We start from the raw sequence: 19,669 nt of genomic DNA, 5'->3' as shown, positions 1-19,669 counted from the left end.
TTTCTAAGTTACCCAGTCTCCTCCTCTAGCAAGTCCTCTGCTGGGGCCTCATTGAACATCTCTCACCCATCATCTTGTCCCTGCCCCTATCCTAGGTCAGGCCACACTAACTGGTGGTCAAAGTCTACTGACTTGTTTCCATGACCCACACCTTTCCCTTACAGATTATCCTTTATACAGTCAGCCCTATGCATTTCTGTATTCATCCATGGATTCAACCAGTAGTGGATCAAAAATATTTGGAAAAGAATGATTCTGTACTAACATGTATAGATTTTTAAGTCACTGTTTATATGATCACAACCATGTATATAACTGTATATTGCATTACATATAAAAGTAGTGCAAAGATGATCTAAAGACATGGGAGGAAATATATAGATTATAGACAAATAAAGCTCCACTTTATATAGGAGATACAAACATCCAATGATTTCGATATCCTTGTAGGATACCAATCCAGCTACAAAGAATGAGTATAATGAGGCTTAATTAGACCTCAATAGCTCTCAATCCTGAATAGAGCCCTTATTTCTTAGGTAGTTCAAATCTTTTCTGCTGTCAGTGTTCTCCATTTCTTGAGCCAAATCTTGCTGTCTTGCTTCCATGGCCTTTTCTGGATTATCTATGGAAATCTGATCCTCCTTTGGGCAGTAACCCTGTGCTAACTCCCTTATGCAGCTTCCATGAGTGTTCCTGGGAAGGCACTGGAATTGGATGTGAAGAGTATGTTGTTTGTACAAGTTGTACAGCCCCACAGACACATTTGGAATTGTGGTCTTATTGCCACCTTAGACTAAGCTAAGTGTTTTCTCTCATGTGGCTTTGAAAGTCCCAACTTGAACTGGGTACCATTGCCTCAGGTCTATTATTCTAGTTGCTTAGGAGGCTGAGAACAGAAGGTCCAGGATTTGGGGCCAGGCTGGGAAGTAAAGCTTGAGAGAGACTTTATCTCAAAAATAACTGAAAGAAGCCAGGTACAGTGGCTCACGCCTGTAATCCTAGCTACTCAGGAGGCTGAGATCTGAGGATTGCAGTTCAAAGCCAGCCCAGGCACTAAAGTCAGTGAGACTCTTCAATTAACCACTAGAAAACCAGAAGTGGCACTATGACTCAAGAGATGGGGTGGTAGACTTGAGCTGAAGAGCTCAGGGACAGTACCCAGGCCCAGAGTCCAAGCCCCATGACCACCACCAACAACAAAAAAAAAGTAAAGAAAGAAAAGAAAATAGAGCTGGAGGCATGGCTCAAGTGGTAGAGCACTAGTTTGGCAAACACGGCCCTAAGTTAGAATACCACAATTCTAAAAAAAATAAAAGGCTGATAATGTGGCCTTAATGGTAGAGCGCTTGCTTAGCATGCAGGAAGCCTTAGATTCCATTCCTCAGTATCACATACACAGAAAAAAATAGAAGTAGTGCTGTGGCTCAAGTAGTAGAGCCTTGAGAAAGCTCAAGGACAGTGCCCAGTCTCTGAGTTCAAGCTTAGGACTGGCAAGGAAAAAGAAATCTTCAAAAGTATGTTTGTATACACTGCTGCAAAAGTAGCACAGAAGTGCTAAGAGTAAGAGTTACCCATAGCAAAGGTAGCTTAGAGAAGCTGTCCACAGAGGTGAGATTTGATTTGCCTTAAAGATTTGCTTAGTGGTGGGAAATAGGCATCTTCAGCAAGAGAACTAGAAGACATAAAGTGGGGCCAGGGAATGGCATTGTATGTTCTGGAATGTACACAGCATTAGAGAACCTCTCAGTAGTATTAACAAAAACAGCTAATTCATTTTGATTGTTACAGAGGCTTTACTTATATTACTGCATTTAGTCTTCACCAAAAGCACATGACATTGTGACTTGTTCAGAAAAGTTATTTGCTAAGTAGGGAGAAGGGATTGCAGTTCAGACACCCTGACCCATGAGCCCATATTCCTAGTCACTGGATGCTGCTGCTTCACTCCGCAAGGTTTCTGAGAAGGCAGAAGGTTTAACTTCCTTCCTGTGCAAAAAAATCTCAGACTGTCTCCTTCCTGGAAGAATAGAAAATATACACCCTAACAGGTGTACAATTAAGAATTTTGTAAAAAAGAAAGATTTAGAAATGAGACAGAGACCATATGGGCTTAGTATGAAATTGGATTTTAGCATGTATTCAATGGAATTGGAAGGTTTGGTATAGGGAAGTGATGTAATAAAAGAGGAGGAATGTGTGCAATTAATCTTGTGAATGCACACTGACAAAGAGATCAATTAGGCAGAAAAGAAAGAAGTTTAAAGTAGACAGATATTACTGGAACAGGCCAAATCAATCTGGGAAATGAGCAGAATAGCTTTTAGAGGGCTCCAGGGTTTCTAGTAAGTTCTATTTCAGACTTGTTCTCCCTGTATTCTTTGTGGCATCCCATACTGGCTGGAGAAAGCCCCCATGATTTCCCAAGCAGTCATATGCCAGACACTGTGCTAGGTATTTAAAACAGAATGACACTTTTACATGCTTCTGGAAATGGAGAGACCAGAGGCACAAGTGGCCCAATCACCAAGAAAACTTGGTAGAGAATAAGGACCTCGACAGTTACTGAACACCAGTTTTGTTCTTGAAGTTTTCGACTTGGTCATCTCATTCCATTCTCTTTAAGAACCCTTTGATAGTATAATTTCCTGTATCTTCCAAACAAGGAACTCAGTGAGAGTGAGTGATTTCCCCAAAGCCATATGACATGTAGGTGAAAGCAGCCTTCTGATTCCAGTTCATAGCCTACTGAAACCACTGTATTCCTTTTTCTCTTATGTATCCTATGCATTGGAAATGGAAATATTTAGCTCCCTGGGCTTCTTTTCTCTGCTGCTATAACTACTGTTGGCTCCTTGGGACTTCTTTTCCTCTTACCTTCGTGCCACCCTGTTCTTTGGGACAGCCTTCCCATTGGCTAGTCTAGCAGTACTTACCCATGAGAGCATATTCAGAGTCCAAGTGCTTGCTCCAACCCTAGGGGTGGAAAGGGAAGAGACTCAGAATGCTGTTTTCTAGGTTTTTCTTACTATTTAGCCATATATTAGTAATACAGCTACCTATTTTCTTTCTGATTCAGGTGTGCTGGTCATGTGGCCCCAGAATTTGATCAAACTTCTGAGACTTTGGTCAAACCAGGTTGAGGGTAATAGTCACAAAAGGAGGAAATAGCTAGGGAGGCATTATAAGGTCCGGGGGAAAGAGAGACAGGCAGGTCCCTAGATACCACATTTCTCATGTTGTACTTAGCCACATCTGAACTAGGAGGTGTGAGAATATTCTACGTTAAGCCAAGAGAGACAAACGACAGCCCATGCGGTACCCTTGGAGGTGTCTATGCAGACACTGAATGTGTCTGAAAACCACTTTATTTCCATTTATATAAAAGGAAAAGTATAACCTGAGTTGACATGGAAGAGAAAAAGACATAGAATGCATTTGAGTAGCTATATCCCAACACTAGACTCTGCTTTGAACTTGGTAGCAAGTTTGTTAGCCCACAGAACTTTATTTTTGCTTCAGAGTTGTCCTTCCTAAAGAACAAAGTATAAGGGACCAGATGTTTAAGTATGGACCTATAAATCTGACTTTTCCAGAGTACTCTATTGTTATTCCCAGATAATTCAGTCAAACTTGTTCTCAGTAGCCCTGGTGACTTAACCTGTCTGCAAAGCTTGATCTCATACATCTTTTCTGTTTGGACAACGAGGCCAGGCTGTGCATGGACATTGGTGGACTAGTCTGTTCTTCCTTTTGCCAGGTCTTGGCTGGGATGAATGTCTACCCCTCTGAATTTGAAAACATCAAGGAGGAGTACAATGTGCGTGGCTACCCCACCATCTGCTATTTTGAGTAAGTCCCCTACTTTCCTGTGGCACTCACTTGTCTCCCCAATGGCATTTGTGTCCCTGGCTTAGCCATGCTCTCTCTACATATCACAGGAAAGGACGGTTTCTGTTCCAGTATGACAACTATGGGTCTACAGCCGAGGACATCATGGAGTGGCTGAAGAAGTAAGTTGGGTGTTTATATCAGGTGCTAGGCTCAAGGGTAGCTTCTCATTCTCAGGGCAGGGGCTAGTAAAGGGAGTAAGGAAGGGTAGGAGATGTATTGAACTGTGTACATTACCGAGTAATATACATTAGCTAAAGTCTAAGTCAGCATGGGGATCTATGTGATTGGGGTCCTAGGAGTTGTGAGGATTTTGTGAACCCTGGGCCTGTAGAGATGGGCCCTGGTCAGCATCTGTCTCCTTCCCTCTTCTGGATGGCTGTGAGCTGGGAAGGGGATGCCTAAGCCTGTTGGCTCTTTTGAAATAACTCAAGTGCTTTTGGAAATCTTTCCATGTTTCAAATGGAATTGTTCCTCACTGTCTGATAGGTAGAAGTGTTTCTCACCCAGGAAATCAGGTTTGAGAAAGGTTCCAAACACTTGGAGGTCTCTCTGAAAATAGAATTGTCACTTGAATGTTTATTCCAAACACAACATGGTAGCAGTGATGCTACTCCAAAACCAGCCTAATGCCTTAGATTTCAGAACACCTTACCTCCCCACTTCTCACCTTCTCCCCCACTCCCCTCAACCCCATGCCTTTGGCCAAGACCATGCTTTATGGTAAACTGCATCCATGTTTTCTAGTGCTGTCAAAACACAGATCCAGCCTCTCTGCTGGTACCACTTTCCCACCTGCTGCTGTGCCCTGCTGGTTACCCCACTGTCCAAGCCCATCCATGGCAACTGCACCAGCACCTTCATGCAGACTCAGTGTCTTTTGGAGCCTCCCAAGTCACCCCCACTGAGCACTCACCCCCTTTGCTACTTGCCCTGCACTCTGTGTTCTTTATTTGTATGTAATTCTACAGATAAAACAGCAAATATTTTGAGATCTCTCTTGTGGCCAATACTGTTCTAGATGCTCCACCAGGATTCCCACTTAATGCTCACAATAGCCTTGTCAGGGAGATGTTATGATTATTATCCTTGTTTAGGTGATGAGGTAACTGAAGCACTGATGAAGCAACTTGCCTGAGAGCAGAGAGCAGAAACAAAGCCAGCACTGAGCCCTGCAGCCTGATGCCACCTTCCAGCTGCTCCCCACGGCCTGGCTCAGCCCCTTCTGAGCTCTGCTTGGAGGACTACCCCTTTCACAGTTCTACCAGCTTGGAATATTTAAAAATCCAGAGTGAAGAATTAGATACCCTAAGATATGGATGCATGGTGTATTTTTCAGAATGATAAAAAGGTAGACTTTAGGTTTTTTAATAAGAAATAAACTTGGGTTTCCAGAGGTTGAAACCCTGTCCTCTGCTATTCCCCACCCCAGAGGCCTGGGAGATGAGCAGCCAGTGCAGCCTTGTGTTTGCATAGCATCTTTCATTTCTTAGAAGCATATTCACATCTCTGTCCCTATCAGTGCCCTCATTTTCAGCCCCTGCCTGGGAAGGCTGCTCCCCATTATTATGTGTTCATTGTCTTAACTGGGCTTTCACTCTCCTATCCTCCTTTTCACTTGATAATAAACATGTCCTCTCCTCCAGCTAGACATAGCTCACTCTGCTTTGGGAGAAGGTTTCAACAAATAGCAATCTCATTTGTCACCAAAGCATAAAATCTGTCTGCTTCCCTCCCCCTTCTCTAACCTTTTCTGGCTTCAAAACACCCTCATATCTCTGTGGAAGGATAAGGTTTGGTGTTTAAGAAAAAAAAATGTTCAGAATCACCTGCTAGCCCAATCCAAGGGGAGCACATCAGTGGAGTTTCTGTGACAAGTTATTATCTCCCCGCTGGAGCCTGCCACCCTCCTTTCTGTATCCAGCTCCCTCCCTCTCTTTGCTCTGGCCTGCCCACACCCTGGCTGCCTGGCTGCAGAGTTGTGTCCCCACTGCCCAGTTCCTCCTCCTCTCACCAGAGAAGAACCTCTGTTAGCAGCCTGTGGTGCACTGGTGATCAGCAGCATGAGATTAGACATGAGGACCTGCCAGGAAAGAGAAGGGACATCTGCAGATCCCTGTAACACCTCCTTGCCAGCCACGAGCACTCTGGGTTGGGGTATACTGCAGTCCACATCCCCAGTAGAGAATCTCCTGTTGATACCCAGTGAGCGTCAGACATAATGTCCCCCAGTAAGAGTTCATAATGTTACTGTGCAGGCAGGTAGCGTAATTTTTCAGTCTTCCTCAGTTTTAAGGATATTAAAGTGAGATATGCTTATTATTAAAAAAAAAAACTTTAGTGAAACAAAAATCCTCTTCCTTCCCCATTATCCAAAAATGATACTTTGACAAATTTCCTTCTAGATTTTTTTCTGACCTAGTTCCACATGCAGTTTTCCTGGCTTGCTCTAAGTCTAATTTTTCTCTTAAATCCTGGCAGGTAGTGATGTCACTCTTCCCTATGCCTCAGGCCTCTCCTTTGGCTTTGAGTCATTTTGGGGCTTATGTGCAGGACAAAGGTACATCTAGCCTGGCTGACTTCTCTTTATGAAAGTTCAAGAATGAAGTCTGGTGACTCTACCCACAGAATAATTATGGCAGTTGTACCTCCTGATGTTTCTGGTGGCCTTGGGTTCCATCCCCTGCTGGCAGAGCTCACAATGGTGAGTTAAGCTATGCAGGCAGGTATAAGGACATACTGTATATGACTAGCTGTGCATCCCATCTTGTATATTTTAATACCAACAAGAAGCAAACTGAAATAGACATCAAGTGTTTTTGTGTTGGAATGCTCCAAGTTGCCTCTTCCTGTTTTTGGCAAACAAACTTTCCTGAAATAGGAGGTGTTGTGTGGCCTTTTCAGTTTTAGAGTGCCTTGGCTATCATCCTCCTCCTCCAATCTGCGGAACACACCACATTAGAGACTGGAAAGACACAGAAAAATCAGCAAACCTGACCTGGCAGTCATCCCCTCCTCCTACCCCCAGTGCCTTTTCCTCATCTCAAAGTTGCCCATTTATTTTGGCTGTTTTAGTATAGGTTATGCAGGGTATCTAGGAACATTTGGGCAGGGCTTTCTATATTTCTAAAATGTGTCATGTCTATGTCTGCTTAAGTGAACTTGAGAGGTAGATAAAGGATCATAAAGGACACTGGCCTATGTTTTGAGGCTTTTTTCCCTGTTGATATTTGGATTTAAACTTGGGTTTTATGCTTGTTAGGTAGGCATTCTACCCTTTGAGCCACACTCTCAGCCATGGTGGATGTTTTAAGTAGGATTTGCTTACCTAGGTTCCTGGATCTGATTAAAGGTAGAAATAGAGCTCACGCAGGTCTTTTAAATCCCAGTTCTGCTCTGTCCCGATCACCTACTATAAATAGAACAGTCTTCCTTACACTGAGTTAATTTCTTTCTCTGGAGCTTCTATGGCATGGCGTTGGTTTTTGTCTTTAAGTCATAGAAAATTTATTTTTCGAAGCAGTCTGAAATGTTTGAGGATAATTACTGGGTACTCTCATGTTTTCTCCCCAACAAACTTAACATATCTACTTTGAACTACTTTTTAAACGTATTGTTCTCTCGTTCGGGTATTCAACAAGCATTTATTAGGTGTCTGCTATGTATTAGATACAACAGGAAAAGAAATGACAAAGAGGCCCAGTCTTCAGGGAGCTTTCCATTAAGAAGAGACATATAGTGAAAAGCATACTTCAGTGCTTCAGGCTCAGACTTACAATTCCTCCTTCTTTCTATCATGTCTCTTATCACTGTGCCCATCCTGCAGTAAACTGCTTGTTTGCTGAATGGGAATGGGTGTATCCCCATATATATCTAAGGTGTAACTGCTCCAGTTTTCAGTTCCAGCTTCTGTTTCCAGCCCAGCTGCAGCACTGCTTCAAGGCGTGGTTTCTGCCTTCTGTTGCACTATGTTGGTTTTCTGACCTCTTTTACTCTTTTCTGCTTGATGTTTTCTGTTCTTTTTGCTCCAGTGGATTCATGGTTTTTTTAACCTCTACTACTTTTTTTAGTGGGTTTAGAGTGCATTCTACTCCCTGTTTGACTACATATTTTTTACTTTCTTATGATTGTGTTCCTACTCAGCTCCTGCTTCTCTGTCTTGTTTATTTTCTTGTTGAATTTTTAAATTTTTGTTTTGATGTTTTAATAGCTTACATTCACAGAAAATAAAATTTAAGATGAGAAGTACACATTGAAGTCTCACTTCAACACCTCTCCTCCTTTGTATTCTCCTTCCCACACCTTATAGGGAACAACTTCTATGCAGCTCATTTCTTTGAACTCAAGGTGTCATGCCCATAGGCAGGTGCTCTACCACTTAGGTGACATCTACAGCTTCAGCTTCTCATATTCTTTCTCGCTCTTTTTTTTTTTCCAGTCCTGAGGCTTGAACTCAGGGCCTGAGCACTGTCCTTGGGCTTTCTCAAGGCTAGAGCTCTACCACCTGAGCCACAGCACCATTTCCAGATTTTTCTATGTATGTGGTACCAAGGAATCGAATCTGGGTCTTCATGCATACTAGGCAAGCACTCTCCCACTAGGCCAAACTCCCGGCCCATCTTCTCATATATTCTTAGTCTTTCTTTGGGGAGTTGCAAGCAAATGCGACTGAGTATATTTTTTTTCACTCAAGGCTGGCCCTCTACCAGTTGAGCCACACACCTCCACGTCCATTAGTGACCTTTTATGCAAGAGTCAGCATATCTCAAGCAGTTTTTCTGTGTGGGCATATAGAGAGTTCTTGTTCTTCCTTCAGCTCTCAGCCCTCCAGATGGGGATGGAGCATGGTGTACCTGACCTGTCATCTTCCAATGCACACTGGCTTGTTTCTAATCTCTTCTACAATAAATAATATATATTAGATTTTTTTGGGGCCAGTCTTGGGGCTTGAACTCAGGTCCTGAAGACTATCCTAGGGCTTTCTCAAGGCTAGAGCTCTACCACTTGAGCCACTTTCGGATTTTTCTATGTATGTGGTACTGAAGAATCAAACCTGGGTCTTTGTGCATGCTCGGCAAGCATTCTACCACGAGGCCAAACTCCCAGCACTATATTAAATATTTTTAAATGTGCATAACTATACATAACTTGGTATGTATGCAGGTGTACTGTAAAGACAGATTATTCATAGAATTAGAGATATGTGAATGGTTAGCATTTCAAGCCAAGAATAGGAAGCTATATTTCATGATATTGTTTGAGACTTGTTGGTGACTCATTCCAAGCTCAATTCTACCCTGTCTCATCAGCCACTAGACATGCATGGGCAGAAATGGCTTACGACTTCCTGCTACTTTCCCATTTCTTGGGACCAGGAAGTCTAAGGTTGCCAGTATGCCCAGTCAGCAGCACTAGTGTGGGCTTCTGTAGTAGAGTGTGGAGCCAGGATGCTGGCAGTCTGTTATATGAGTTATCTTGCTCTGTGATGAATTCTCCAGCCCTTACTGCTAGACTTTAAAACATTTCCTGCCAAACAGGTTCTCACAAGCCAGAAACAATGGCTATATTTTCACCTTTGTCATCTTAAGGGTTTTTTCTTAAAGCTGCATTAGGATGCTTTAGCAGAGGTGCTTGGCAGTAAAGGAGTAGAAGTCTTAGGTCACCAGCCATCTTGTACTAGACACAGGAGAGTATCTGTGAACCTTCTCATAGTACTGGGGCATAGCTGTCAGTGCGTGATTCCACCTGGTGGAAACAGGCTCTTGAGAAGTCAGGGGTGCCTCAGGTTTGCAGCTAATGAGTGATGGAATTGACAGAGGATACTGGGATAACCACCTATATTGTTATTCTGGGAGGAATAGTGAGGTGGCATTGAACACTGTTGGAGGTAGGACACTCCTTAATCTTGTTTTCCTCAAGCTGGTCAGTGAGTACTCTGTGCCACTGTGCCCTCATGTATCAGCTTTTCCTTCACCCAGATGTGGTCTTTTTCAGACCCCTGGCCATGTTTCTTCCTACCTTACCTGTGCATAAACCCATTTTCCCTCCTCTCCTCCCCAGCCCTGTGTGCAGCACTGAATGCAATACTGAGCTAATCCAGAGGTCACCCTCCCCTGTGACTGTTTAATCTTGATAGTTTACAATTGTGTTAAAGAGCTAGCAGACTCCCTGTTTCCTAGGGACAAGTGAAAGGGTAGCAGAAAGCCACCATTTATATCAGGTTATCATCTCAATACCTCTCTGGAACTTTGGTGGGAAGGTAGAGGTGGGCAGGCCATCCTACTCCCTGGCTTCTCCTCCAGGGCCAGTTTTCACTTTGTAAGAGGCTGAAGCCCAGGAGTAAGACATGCTGAGTCAGTGGGAACTTTGTGTCAGGGGGCTGGATTTGTAAGGGGGCTCAAGCCTGGGGCTTGCTCTGAGCTCTGCCTGTTTTTGGTCTTCCAGTCCACAGCCGCCACAGCCCCAGGTCCCCGAGACTCCCTGGGCAGATGAGGGCGGCTCCGTTTATCACCTGACCGATGAAGACTTTGACCAGTTTGTGAAGGAGCACTCCTCTGTCCTCGTCATGTTCCATGCCCCATGTGAGTGGAACTCTGCTCCCCTGTCCCCTCCACAGAGCAGGATTCATACCACTGGGACTTGAGGCCTTGACTTGTTAGGTATTGAGGGTATGCAGTTGGTCAGGCAAGGTCTCCATGGTCAGGCAAGGTCTCCATGGTCAGGCAAGGTCTCCATCCAGCATCATGCCGGAACTGCACAGAAGCCTTCATCAGGTTGTATGTGTCCCTCAGTAAGAATTTAGTGAGGTTCTGCCCATTCAGACCTGAGTATCTTCCTCCCAAGCCAGCATAAGCTGGAGGAGTCAGGACTGGGAGTATCCTCAGACTACCTAGAGCAATGAACTCCCTTTATTTTTCCCCTATTGGGGTCCTTGTCTGGTAGCTGAATAGGCAAAGTGATGCAAGAACCTGAGCCTCATCTCCTCAGGTCTAGAATGTTTCTTCCCTAGCTGGTTTCAGTCTCAGTCTGAGATGACCACAGTGAATCCAGGAAGTCAAATTGTTCACTGCTGTAACATGTGCATACAATAGTATCTGAAAGGTTTGTAGGTCAGGATCTTTCTGGACCTGTGTCCTCCCCACACCTATGGAGTATGGAAAATTAACTACGAGGGGGGGGAGCGGGAAAGGCGGGGGGGACTACTCCTAGAGGTATGAAAAAGAGTTGGGTGAGAACAAGGAGACAGTAGTTCCAGATATGGAGTTAGTGGGGGATGCATGGGGAAGGGCTGGTCCAATGGGTAAAGAACTGGATCTCAGCATTACATGAGACAAGGTGAGCATATGTGGGTATTCTTTCACAACCTCCTGACAGGTCTTTTGACCCAGTAATGGTGAATTAGAGATTGAGGAAGAGAAAGAAAACCCAGAAGTATGTGCTTCCTGGATCAGTGTCATAATTGCAGGGTTCTGGTCTGTAGAGCCATGTACCATGATTAATCTTTAGCATAAGGCTCTGACTCTATTAGTTGTGCATCACCCTGTGGTGATACAGTGGCTTCTTGAAAGGCCATCTTTTTCTTACCCACAGTGCCACAAAATGAATATGATTATTCCATTTTGCAGATAAGAAGACTATTGCAAGGTGGAAGGGTATCAATGTATGTGAATTAATGCACCTTCTATTGGCAAATATCATGTAACCCTTCTATTGATTACAATAAAAAATATATGAAAGAAAGAAAGAAGACTATTGCATAGAGAAATAGCAAATTGTCTTCTGCTCATGAATCCAATGATGGTTCTCAATTCAAGGGCCATTGAATCTGGGAATAGGATTGAGGCTGGACCCCTGGGATCCTATCCAGTCTCCCCTTCCAGCAGCATCATGTGAAACTGGATAATCCACGGATCATTTATACAGTGGACTCTCCTAACTCCTTTCTTACTGTGCTGATTTTTTTTTTTTTTGCCAGTCTTGGGCCTTGAACTCAGGGCCTGCGCACTGTCCTTGGACTTTCTCAAGGCTAGAGCTCTACCACTTGAGCCACAGCACCATTTCTGGCTTTTTGCTATGTATGTGGTACCGAGGAAATGAACGTGGGTCTTCGTGCATGCTAGGCAAGCATTCAATCACTAGGCAAAACTCCCAGCCCTTATGCTAAATTTTTTAAAGATTACAAAGGAAAAGCATTTCCTGTGGCTCTACTAAAAGCAGTCAAAAAGCTCTTTTCAAGTTCCAGAGACCCTCCAATTTTTCAGGACAGGGACAAAGAAAGCCTTAAGAATGGGATACCTCCAGGTCTGCTAGGGCCTTAGTGAGAGTATCCCTATGGTTAGACATATTTAGAAGATCCTTGCTGTTAGAGCACCACTGGTAGTACTGCAGACTCCCCAGCTAGAATGTGTCTCAAAGACAGTTTCTGGGGCTGGGAGTTTGGCCTAGTGGTAGAGTGCTTGCCTAGCATGCACGAAGACCCGGGTTCGATTCCTCAGTACCACATACATAGAGAAAAGTCAGAAATGGTGCTGAGGCTCAAGTGGTAGAGCTCTAGCCTTGAGAAAGTCCAAGGACAGTGCTCAGGCCCTGAGCTCAAGTCCAGGACTGGCAAAAAAAAGACAGTTTCTGATGGAACAAGCTGTTTGGGAAGTTAGGTTGAACTGCATTTACCCTGCTTGTAATCTTGTCCCAACTATAGGACAGATTCTGACTAGCTGTTTCTGCTTCTTTATTTGGGATGTTCCAAAGACCAATTCCATGTGTCTGTCTTTCCTATCTGAGTCAAGAGAGTTTACTGATCCTCCTGATCATTTGTGGCTCTTAACTGCAGAGTGAGAGACATTAAGCAAAACATGATGGACTACCCATCAATGTTCCTGTCAGATACTAGTAACTGCATTGAATATCTCTCTATATTCTCCTTTATCTTGAAGCATGCTTCTCAGCCTGGGAAGAACCAGAGTATTCAGGTTTCACAAGTACAGAAAAGGTGAATATTGGAAGACACAGCATTACAGGTGCAGATCCCAGGCTTGGGAATGGCTTGAGACCAGAGCATCTTGGAGATTTAGAAAAACAAGTTAGGATCTGTCAGTTTAGCAGAATATTGATTCTACTTTGGAGGGCTGGATGTGCTTGGTTTGTGTTTTGGAATGGGATCACTAGATTGACAAATTACCATGCCTTCATTTTTTAAAAAAAGGAAGATTTTAAAGCATCTTAATAGACCGAAATAGTAAAGTTCCAACTAAAAAGAATGTTTTATGGCTCTTAGCTAACTACAAAAGAAATTAATATACTTATTATTCTTTGGTGCCAGTACTTACTTTGGTGCATGAACTCAGGACCAAGTCTGTCCCTGAGTTTTGTTGTTGTTGTTATTGTTTTCTCGAGGCTAGTGCTCTACCACTTGAACCCTCTTCCACATCTGGTTTTTGGAGGTTAAATCTCATGAACTTTACTGCTCAGCTTCTCCTGAGTATCTAGGATTATAGGTGGCTATTCATATACATTTTACAAAGAGAAAATAAGGTAAAGAATAGAAAAGAAAATGGAGATAATTCCTGATTGTTTTTCCCAGAAAGAACCATGGTCTTTCTTTATGGTGTTATTTCTACAAATGGAGCTAAATGTTCAAGCCAGCATTAGTTCTTTCCTGATCTCTCTTTGAAAGACCAGGGAGACTGTGTCTTCAGCTTTCCTCTGACCTGTGCCTGTCTGGCTGGGTGCCTCCTGAAAATTGTAGATTCAGAACCAAGTTGCTTGCTCTTCTGCCTGAACTATGATGACATGTATGTGGTCTTACTTCTCGTTCCTGGCATGAAAGCACCCAGGCCCTGGTTGCTAAATAGCATTGATAATCTAGACCTTCTTTATCAAACCCTTTTTTTTTTTTCAAGTTCTGGGGGCTGAACTCAGGGTTTGAGCACTATCCTTGGGCTTTCCTCAAGGCTAGTGTTCTACCACTTGAGCCAGAGCACCACTTCTGGCTTTTTCTATGTATGTGGTACCAAGGAATTGAACCCGGGTCTTCCTGCATGCTAGGCAAGCACTCTACCACTAGGACAAACTCCTGGCCCTCTCTTCTTTTCTTACCACTCAGCTTATACTCCATGGTTCTCACGGTCTTCCATCCCTTCTTTTCCCAGCTAGACAGTTAGAACACATGCAGATTCTCTGCTGTAGTGATTGTCATTTAATTAGTCAGCATAGGCAGCCTCCAAGCACATTCTCCACATGGATGAGCTCTAGCCTGCCCCATGTTACTTCACCATTTACAGCCAGGTTTGTCCTCTGTACTCTGTCCTCCAGGAGCTGGACTATGAGAGTAACCTAACGAAAGTAAGCAAGGCATGGTTATATGCATGGTGCTGTGTGTGTTGAAGCCTGGCCCTTCGTTTTACACTTGGCCAACCCCTGTACTGCAGTTCAGGGCTTGACATGGATGTAGGAGGCTATGGCTACAGGCCCAGTTAGTTCTCTGATCCCACAAAACATAAAGTCTACTGGACATTGGCCATTGCCCCACTCTTGTGCCTTTTATTTATATCCATAATATTCTGAGTGAGAAGAGTCTACTATTGCTCATCTTCTTTTCCTGTTTGCTTTCCATCCCTCACCACATACTCCTGGAACAGGACATGGTGTAGTTATACCATCTGAGCAAGCATTACTAGAGGATTAAAAGCAATGAAAAAGAATATCCCTGAGGAGCAGCCTGTCCTTCTGTGGGCACATTGACATACATGCAGGCTCAGGAAAAAGCTGTTGAGGAACCATACTGCTTTGCCCATCCTTTGTCCTTGTCTATCCCCTGCTCCATCTGTCCCTTGGCTTAGGGGCAAGCCCAAAGTGAGATGTTTTCTTTGCCCCAGCTCACCTGCCCGGGGTGTGAATGAGAAGCCATTGTTCCAGCCTACCTTTTATGCATCTGGGCTGTCTCTAGAAGTAGATCTCTATCAGCCTTCAGATTTTCTTTGCAACTCCTTCTTTTTAACTTTTTGCTTTATCTTAGTCTTACTCTCAAAGTGATAGGTGATCTTTATTTTTAAAAATCTAACAAGAATTAAAAAAAAAATAAAAATGAAGAAAAATGATGAAGAAAAATAACCCCTCTTCTATTATTCAGAGACAACCACTTTGTTTCTGGGCACCATTCTTTGTAGTCCTCTTATTTTTCCCTCTTTTAACTTTTATTTATAAATTAATAGTAAAGTTGGCCTTCTGTCAACACAGGTATGGATTTATGTAGCCATGATGCACTAAAACACCCTTTTTTGCCCTATCTTTCGTTATAATATTTTTGTTTTTTCATTTCCTTAATTGCAAGTAGCCAAGTACCATTGGCTCACGTCTGTAATCCTGAGATCTGAGATCTGAGCATCACAGTTCGTAACCAGCCCAGGCAGGAAAGTCTGGGATATTATCTCCATTAACTACCAGAAAACCAGAAGTAGCACTGTGGCTCAAAGAGGTAGAGTACTAAAACTTTAGGGCGACAATATCCAAGCCCTGAGTTCAAGCCCCATGACTAAAAAAATTGTACAAGTAATTTAAGAGTAATATTGCCCTTTTCTTGTTGTTGACAGTACAAGGTTCAAGGGGTACACAAGAATTCAGTGCAGGCAAGGAAACCCTCCTTTCTTAAGGTAGGCCAGTACAAAAGTTGGCATAGCCCTCCTCTGTAATATTTCACCTAAGTTACAGGACTGTTTTCCTTTGTTAACAGGATCATTTCCTATCCATTTTTCTGTGATTTGGTTTCCTTTTTCATTTACCAGTGCAGGTCTTAAAGATGTTTTTATGTAAATATAGCTGTTGGCATACCTATCCCAATTATTTGACAACTAAGTAGTATTTTTTCATTCAGGTATGCTATGAATTTTAATTCAGTCCCTTATTGACAGACATTTGTCTACAGTCACTATTCAAACCATGCAAGAGAACACATATAAATATTTTTAGGGTATCCCCTGGTATTCTATCCAAATTTAGACATGTTGGTCTAAATATTTAGGATTAATTTTTTTTTTATTGTAATTAGTAAAAGGGTTACATGATATTTGCCAGATGGAAGGTGCATTAATTCACATACATTGATACCCTTTCACATGTCTTGGTACCCGTTTCCCTCCCCCCCACGCCCCCCACCCATCTTGGTTTTCCCCCCTTCCCTATCAAATTTCAAATATCCAAATACAAATAAATTCAATATATCAGATAACAAAGTGAGATACCAATATGAGATAACCAAGGGACAGCAAAGGAGATGAGAGACAACATAGTACATTAAGGACAACAATCATTCATTATATGGCTTTTGTTTCACTATTTAGGATTAATTTCTAAAAGTGGAGTTGCTTGACCATGGAGTCAGTGCTGGAACTTTAGTAGATACTGCCAGAGATTATCTCCCAGAAAGGGTTTACTGTTACCAAGCAGTGTCTTGTAGAATCTGCACCCTTGCAACAGGATATATCAGCCTTTGATATTTCTGCTAAACTGGTTAACGCACAGCTTTTCTGCTTTCTCTCACCTCTGGGAAAGTAGAATGTCCTTTCGTGTGGTAACCAGCTATGTTCATCCGCTTCCCATTACCCTGCAAAATGCCTGTGAAAATGAGCTTAAATGAAGGTAAGTTTCATTTTGGCTCATGGTTCCAAAGGTTTTAGTGTGTGGTCGCTTAGCCCTGTGGCAAGACAGCATTGTGGCAGGGAGCACATGAGATGGCAGCCTGTTCCCTTCATGGCAGCAGGGAAGTGGAGAGAGGGAGGGACTTGGGTCCTAATACATGTGAGCTCATCTCCTTCCACCAGGTCCCACCTCCTGCAGTCCCACTACTTTCCAATAGCACCCTCAGCTGGAACATTTTGTGGTTTACATCGTAATATCAGGCTTTTAAAATTTCTTATGTGGACTACCTATTCATCCCTTTTGCCCACTTTTCTACTGAGCTGTGTTTTTCTTCTAACCTAGAACTCTGTAATTATAGATATTAATCTTTATGTTTTTTCCTCCTGCTTCTTTGATGTTCTCTTTGTTGCTTCCTTTTCTAGATATGTGATACGGAGGAATCGAACCCAGGTCTTCGTGCTTGCTAGGCAAGCACTCTACCACTAGGCCAAACTCCTGGCTCTTCTTTGTTGCTTCCTTTAACTTGGTTTATGGTGCTTTATATTTTTGTAGCCAAATCATAGCTGCACCTCTATGGATTGGGCATTGTCCTAGGCATTTTCTGTATATTAACCCATACAATCTTTACAACAAATCCTTTGAAACTGATATCATGATTGTTCCAACTTTATAGATAAAGAGAGGTCCTAACAGCCAAGAAACTTTGAGAAAAGTTATTCCACATAGTCTACACAGCCCACACACAGAGACCTCAATGCAGACTTAGTCCACACAGCATAGCTGGCATTAAAACCCAAGCAGTGATGGATGCTGTGCCTAACCACTGAGCCATTCTGCAAGTCTGCTTTCCCATCTTCTCCTTTGGGTTGCTTAGAAAGTCTGGCCTGGAATGTGAAAACAGTGCTCTAGCTTTTATTAAGATATTTTGTTTTTTCATTTCATCTCATCTGAAGTTTTCATTTGCTTGTGTTCCAGATAAAAGAAATAAATTGTACTTTATTTCTTTTTAGGCCTTTATACTTCTTTTTCCTTTACATTGTCTTTTTTTGTCATCTTGTATTATCTTCTGTTACTAAAAATACCTTTTTATATATACTTTTGGTGGCCACATAACATTCAATCATATAGCACCATAAATTGCTTAACAAGCAATATAATGTTGAGGGTTTGAGTTGTTTACTGAATTTCCCATTATAAATCATACTGCAAAGAACACTTCCACATGTCACATTATTGGTCCACATGTCACATTATTTCCTCAGGACTGAAACCTGGAAATAAAAATTTAAAGACTTATTTATCCATATTAGGCATTAGTGTGTAGGCTTGGGGGGGGGGGAAGCTCTGTGAGAACAGAGCTGGAATGAATAGAGACATCCATCAGTTTTTGAGTCTTCCTTGAGGTCTTTGTATCAGCGAGTCAGCTTTGGTCTGTAGGTAGTTGGAAGACTTGAGAGAACCCTGAATCTCTGTAGTGCCCTTTGCAATCAATGTCCAGACATCAGTGAGTATATTAGCATTTGTAGTAAACTTACCACCCTGGCAAGTGCCAGCCAAATTCTAGTCCAGACAATAGTCAGGATCATCTCAAGTCTCAGGTACTGACCAGGAACCTGGCTAACAGAGAGCTTTAATCTGATTCTCTGGAAAATTCTAGTTCCAGCATCCATAGCTAATAAAATAAGAATAATTGAATGTAACAAAATGCAGAGGGCTTTGTGATAACAGGAGGCCAGCATTCCCGCAGCCAGAAGAGAGTATGATTGAGGATTGGTGTGCAGACCTCCATGATAGATCATGGACTTAGAGCAAGAGCACCTACACAGATGATAAAAACCCAACAAGAAAGTTTGGTGATAAAACTTAATGGCCTATCAAATCACAATGAGGACACTAAACACAAATGGCCAGAACTCCCCTCCCCACATCTAACCCTCCTCCCTTAATCCACAGCCACACAGCCAGGACATCCTGACAGCCAGACCTAGGAAGCTGGGGTCAGGTAATGGCTGGCACCATCTACCACCATAGCTCCTCAGGACATGCCAATGTCAAGGAAGGTGATACCCAACCAATCCTTTCTTCTCTGGGCCTACCCAGTCTCCTTACCATAAACACTTGTTTTCAGAAGTTTATAGCCCCTGGTTAGGAAAAAAGAAGGAGAATTGAAAATCTTAATGCTATCAGGAAAACACTAGGGTACATACATATAGAAACCATTTCAACAAAATCCATAGATATTGGAGATATCTAAAGACCTTTTCCAGACCTGGTAAGAAGCAGAGGGAGTGTTCAACTGGGAGGGACCTTGTGTGCATTGTTACTGTCTTGGCTGCAAACTATACAAAGTAGAGACTTAATCAAATTAGCACCATTTTGATGCAAGGCATGATCCTTACCTAGAAAACATTTAGTCCTCATTGAGCGCCAATGGCCCAGGCCTAGCTACTTAGGAAGCGAGATCTGAGAAGGTTGGTTTGAGCCATTCCAACCAGGAAAGTCTATGACTCTTATCCCCAATTAACCACAGAAAACTAGAAGTGGAGTTGTGGCTCAGAATGGTAGAGCACAAGCCTTGAGCATAAAAGCTCAAGGACAGTGCCAAACCCTGAGCTTAAGCCCCATATATATTGTTGCTGGAGTGTGTGTGTGTGTGTGTGTGTGTGTGTGTGTGTGTGTGTGTGTGTGATCATGGATGCTGCCAAAGTTGGCTGGATATCAGCACTAGCCACATCATGTTTAAAGATAATGTGTTCATAGGACCATCTTCTGCCCTGTGTGCCACTGGGCCAAGCTGGCCCTCAAGATAGTGGCACTTGAAGATTGCTGGGCTCACTCACTTCCTTCTGTCCAGGGTAGAAGTCCACAGCAGCTGGAGTGCCTCTGAGTTTCCTTTTCTCCATATCTCCTATGTAAGAGTGGACCACCTAATTCTGCCCCAGGGGAAGTCAGCCTGAGAACAGTAAAATGAGGTGGTCACTTCAGGCAAGGAACAGGAAGGGAGGTAGCCCTGATGTGTGGGTAGATGCAGGTTGTGGATCCCCATTAGAATTGTAGAACTTTTTCATCCCACTGTAATCCCTACAGAATGACTTATTCTTTTTTCAAAAATGTGTTAGATTCGAATATTTATATTCTCTCTCCA

General features: G+C 42.9%; 1 protein-coding gene across 1 annotated transcript in view; it reads left to right on the top strand.

Annotated features, from left to right (window-relative positions):
- Pdia5 (protein disulfide isomerase family A member 5) overlaps positions 1-19,669 on the top strand; it is an 88,921-nt gene that overhangs the window by 52,394 nt on the left and 16,858 nt on the right. Inside the window, exons 9-11 of the mRNA XM_090345345.1 lie at positions 3,761-3,852; positions 3,942-4,013; positions 10,336-10,472. Of these exons, the coding sequence (XP_090201471.1) occupies positions 3,761-3,852; positions 3,942-4,013; positions 10,336-10,472 (301 nt within the window). The remainder of the gene's footprint in view (positions 1-3,760; positions 3,853-3,941; positions 4,014-10,335; positions 10,473-19,669) is intronic.

The sequence above is a fragment of the Megascapheus bottae genome, chromosome 1, assembly GCF_031878675.1.
Source record: "Megascapheus bottae isolate mThoBot1 chromosome 1, mThoBot2.hap1, whole genome shotgun sequence".
Taxonomy (NCBI): domain Eukaryota; kingdom Metazoa; phylum Chordata; class Mammalia; order Rodentia; family Geomyidae; genus Megascapheus; species Megascapheus bottae.
The sequence above is the reverse complement of the archived record's forward strand: the minus strand, read 5'-3'. Positions and strand labels throughout refer to the sequence as shown.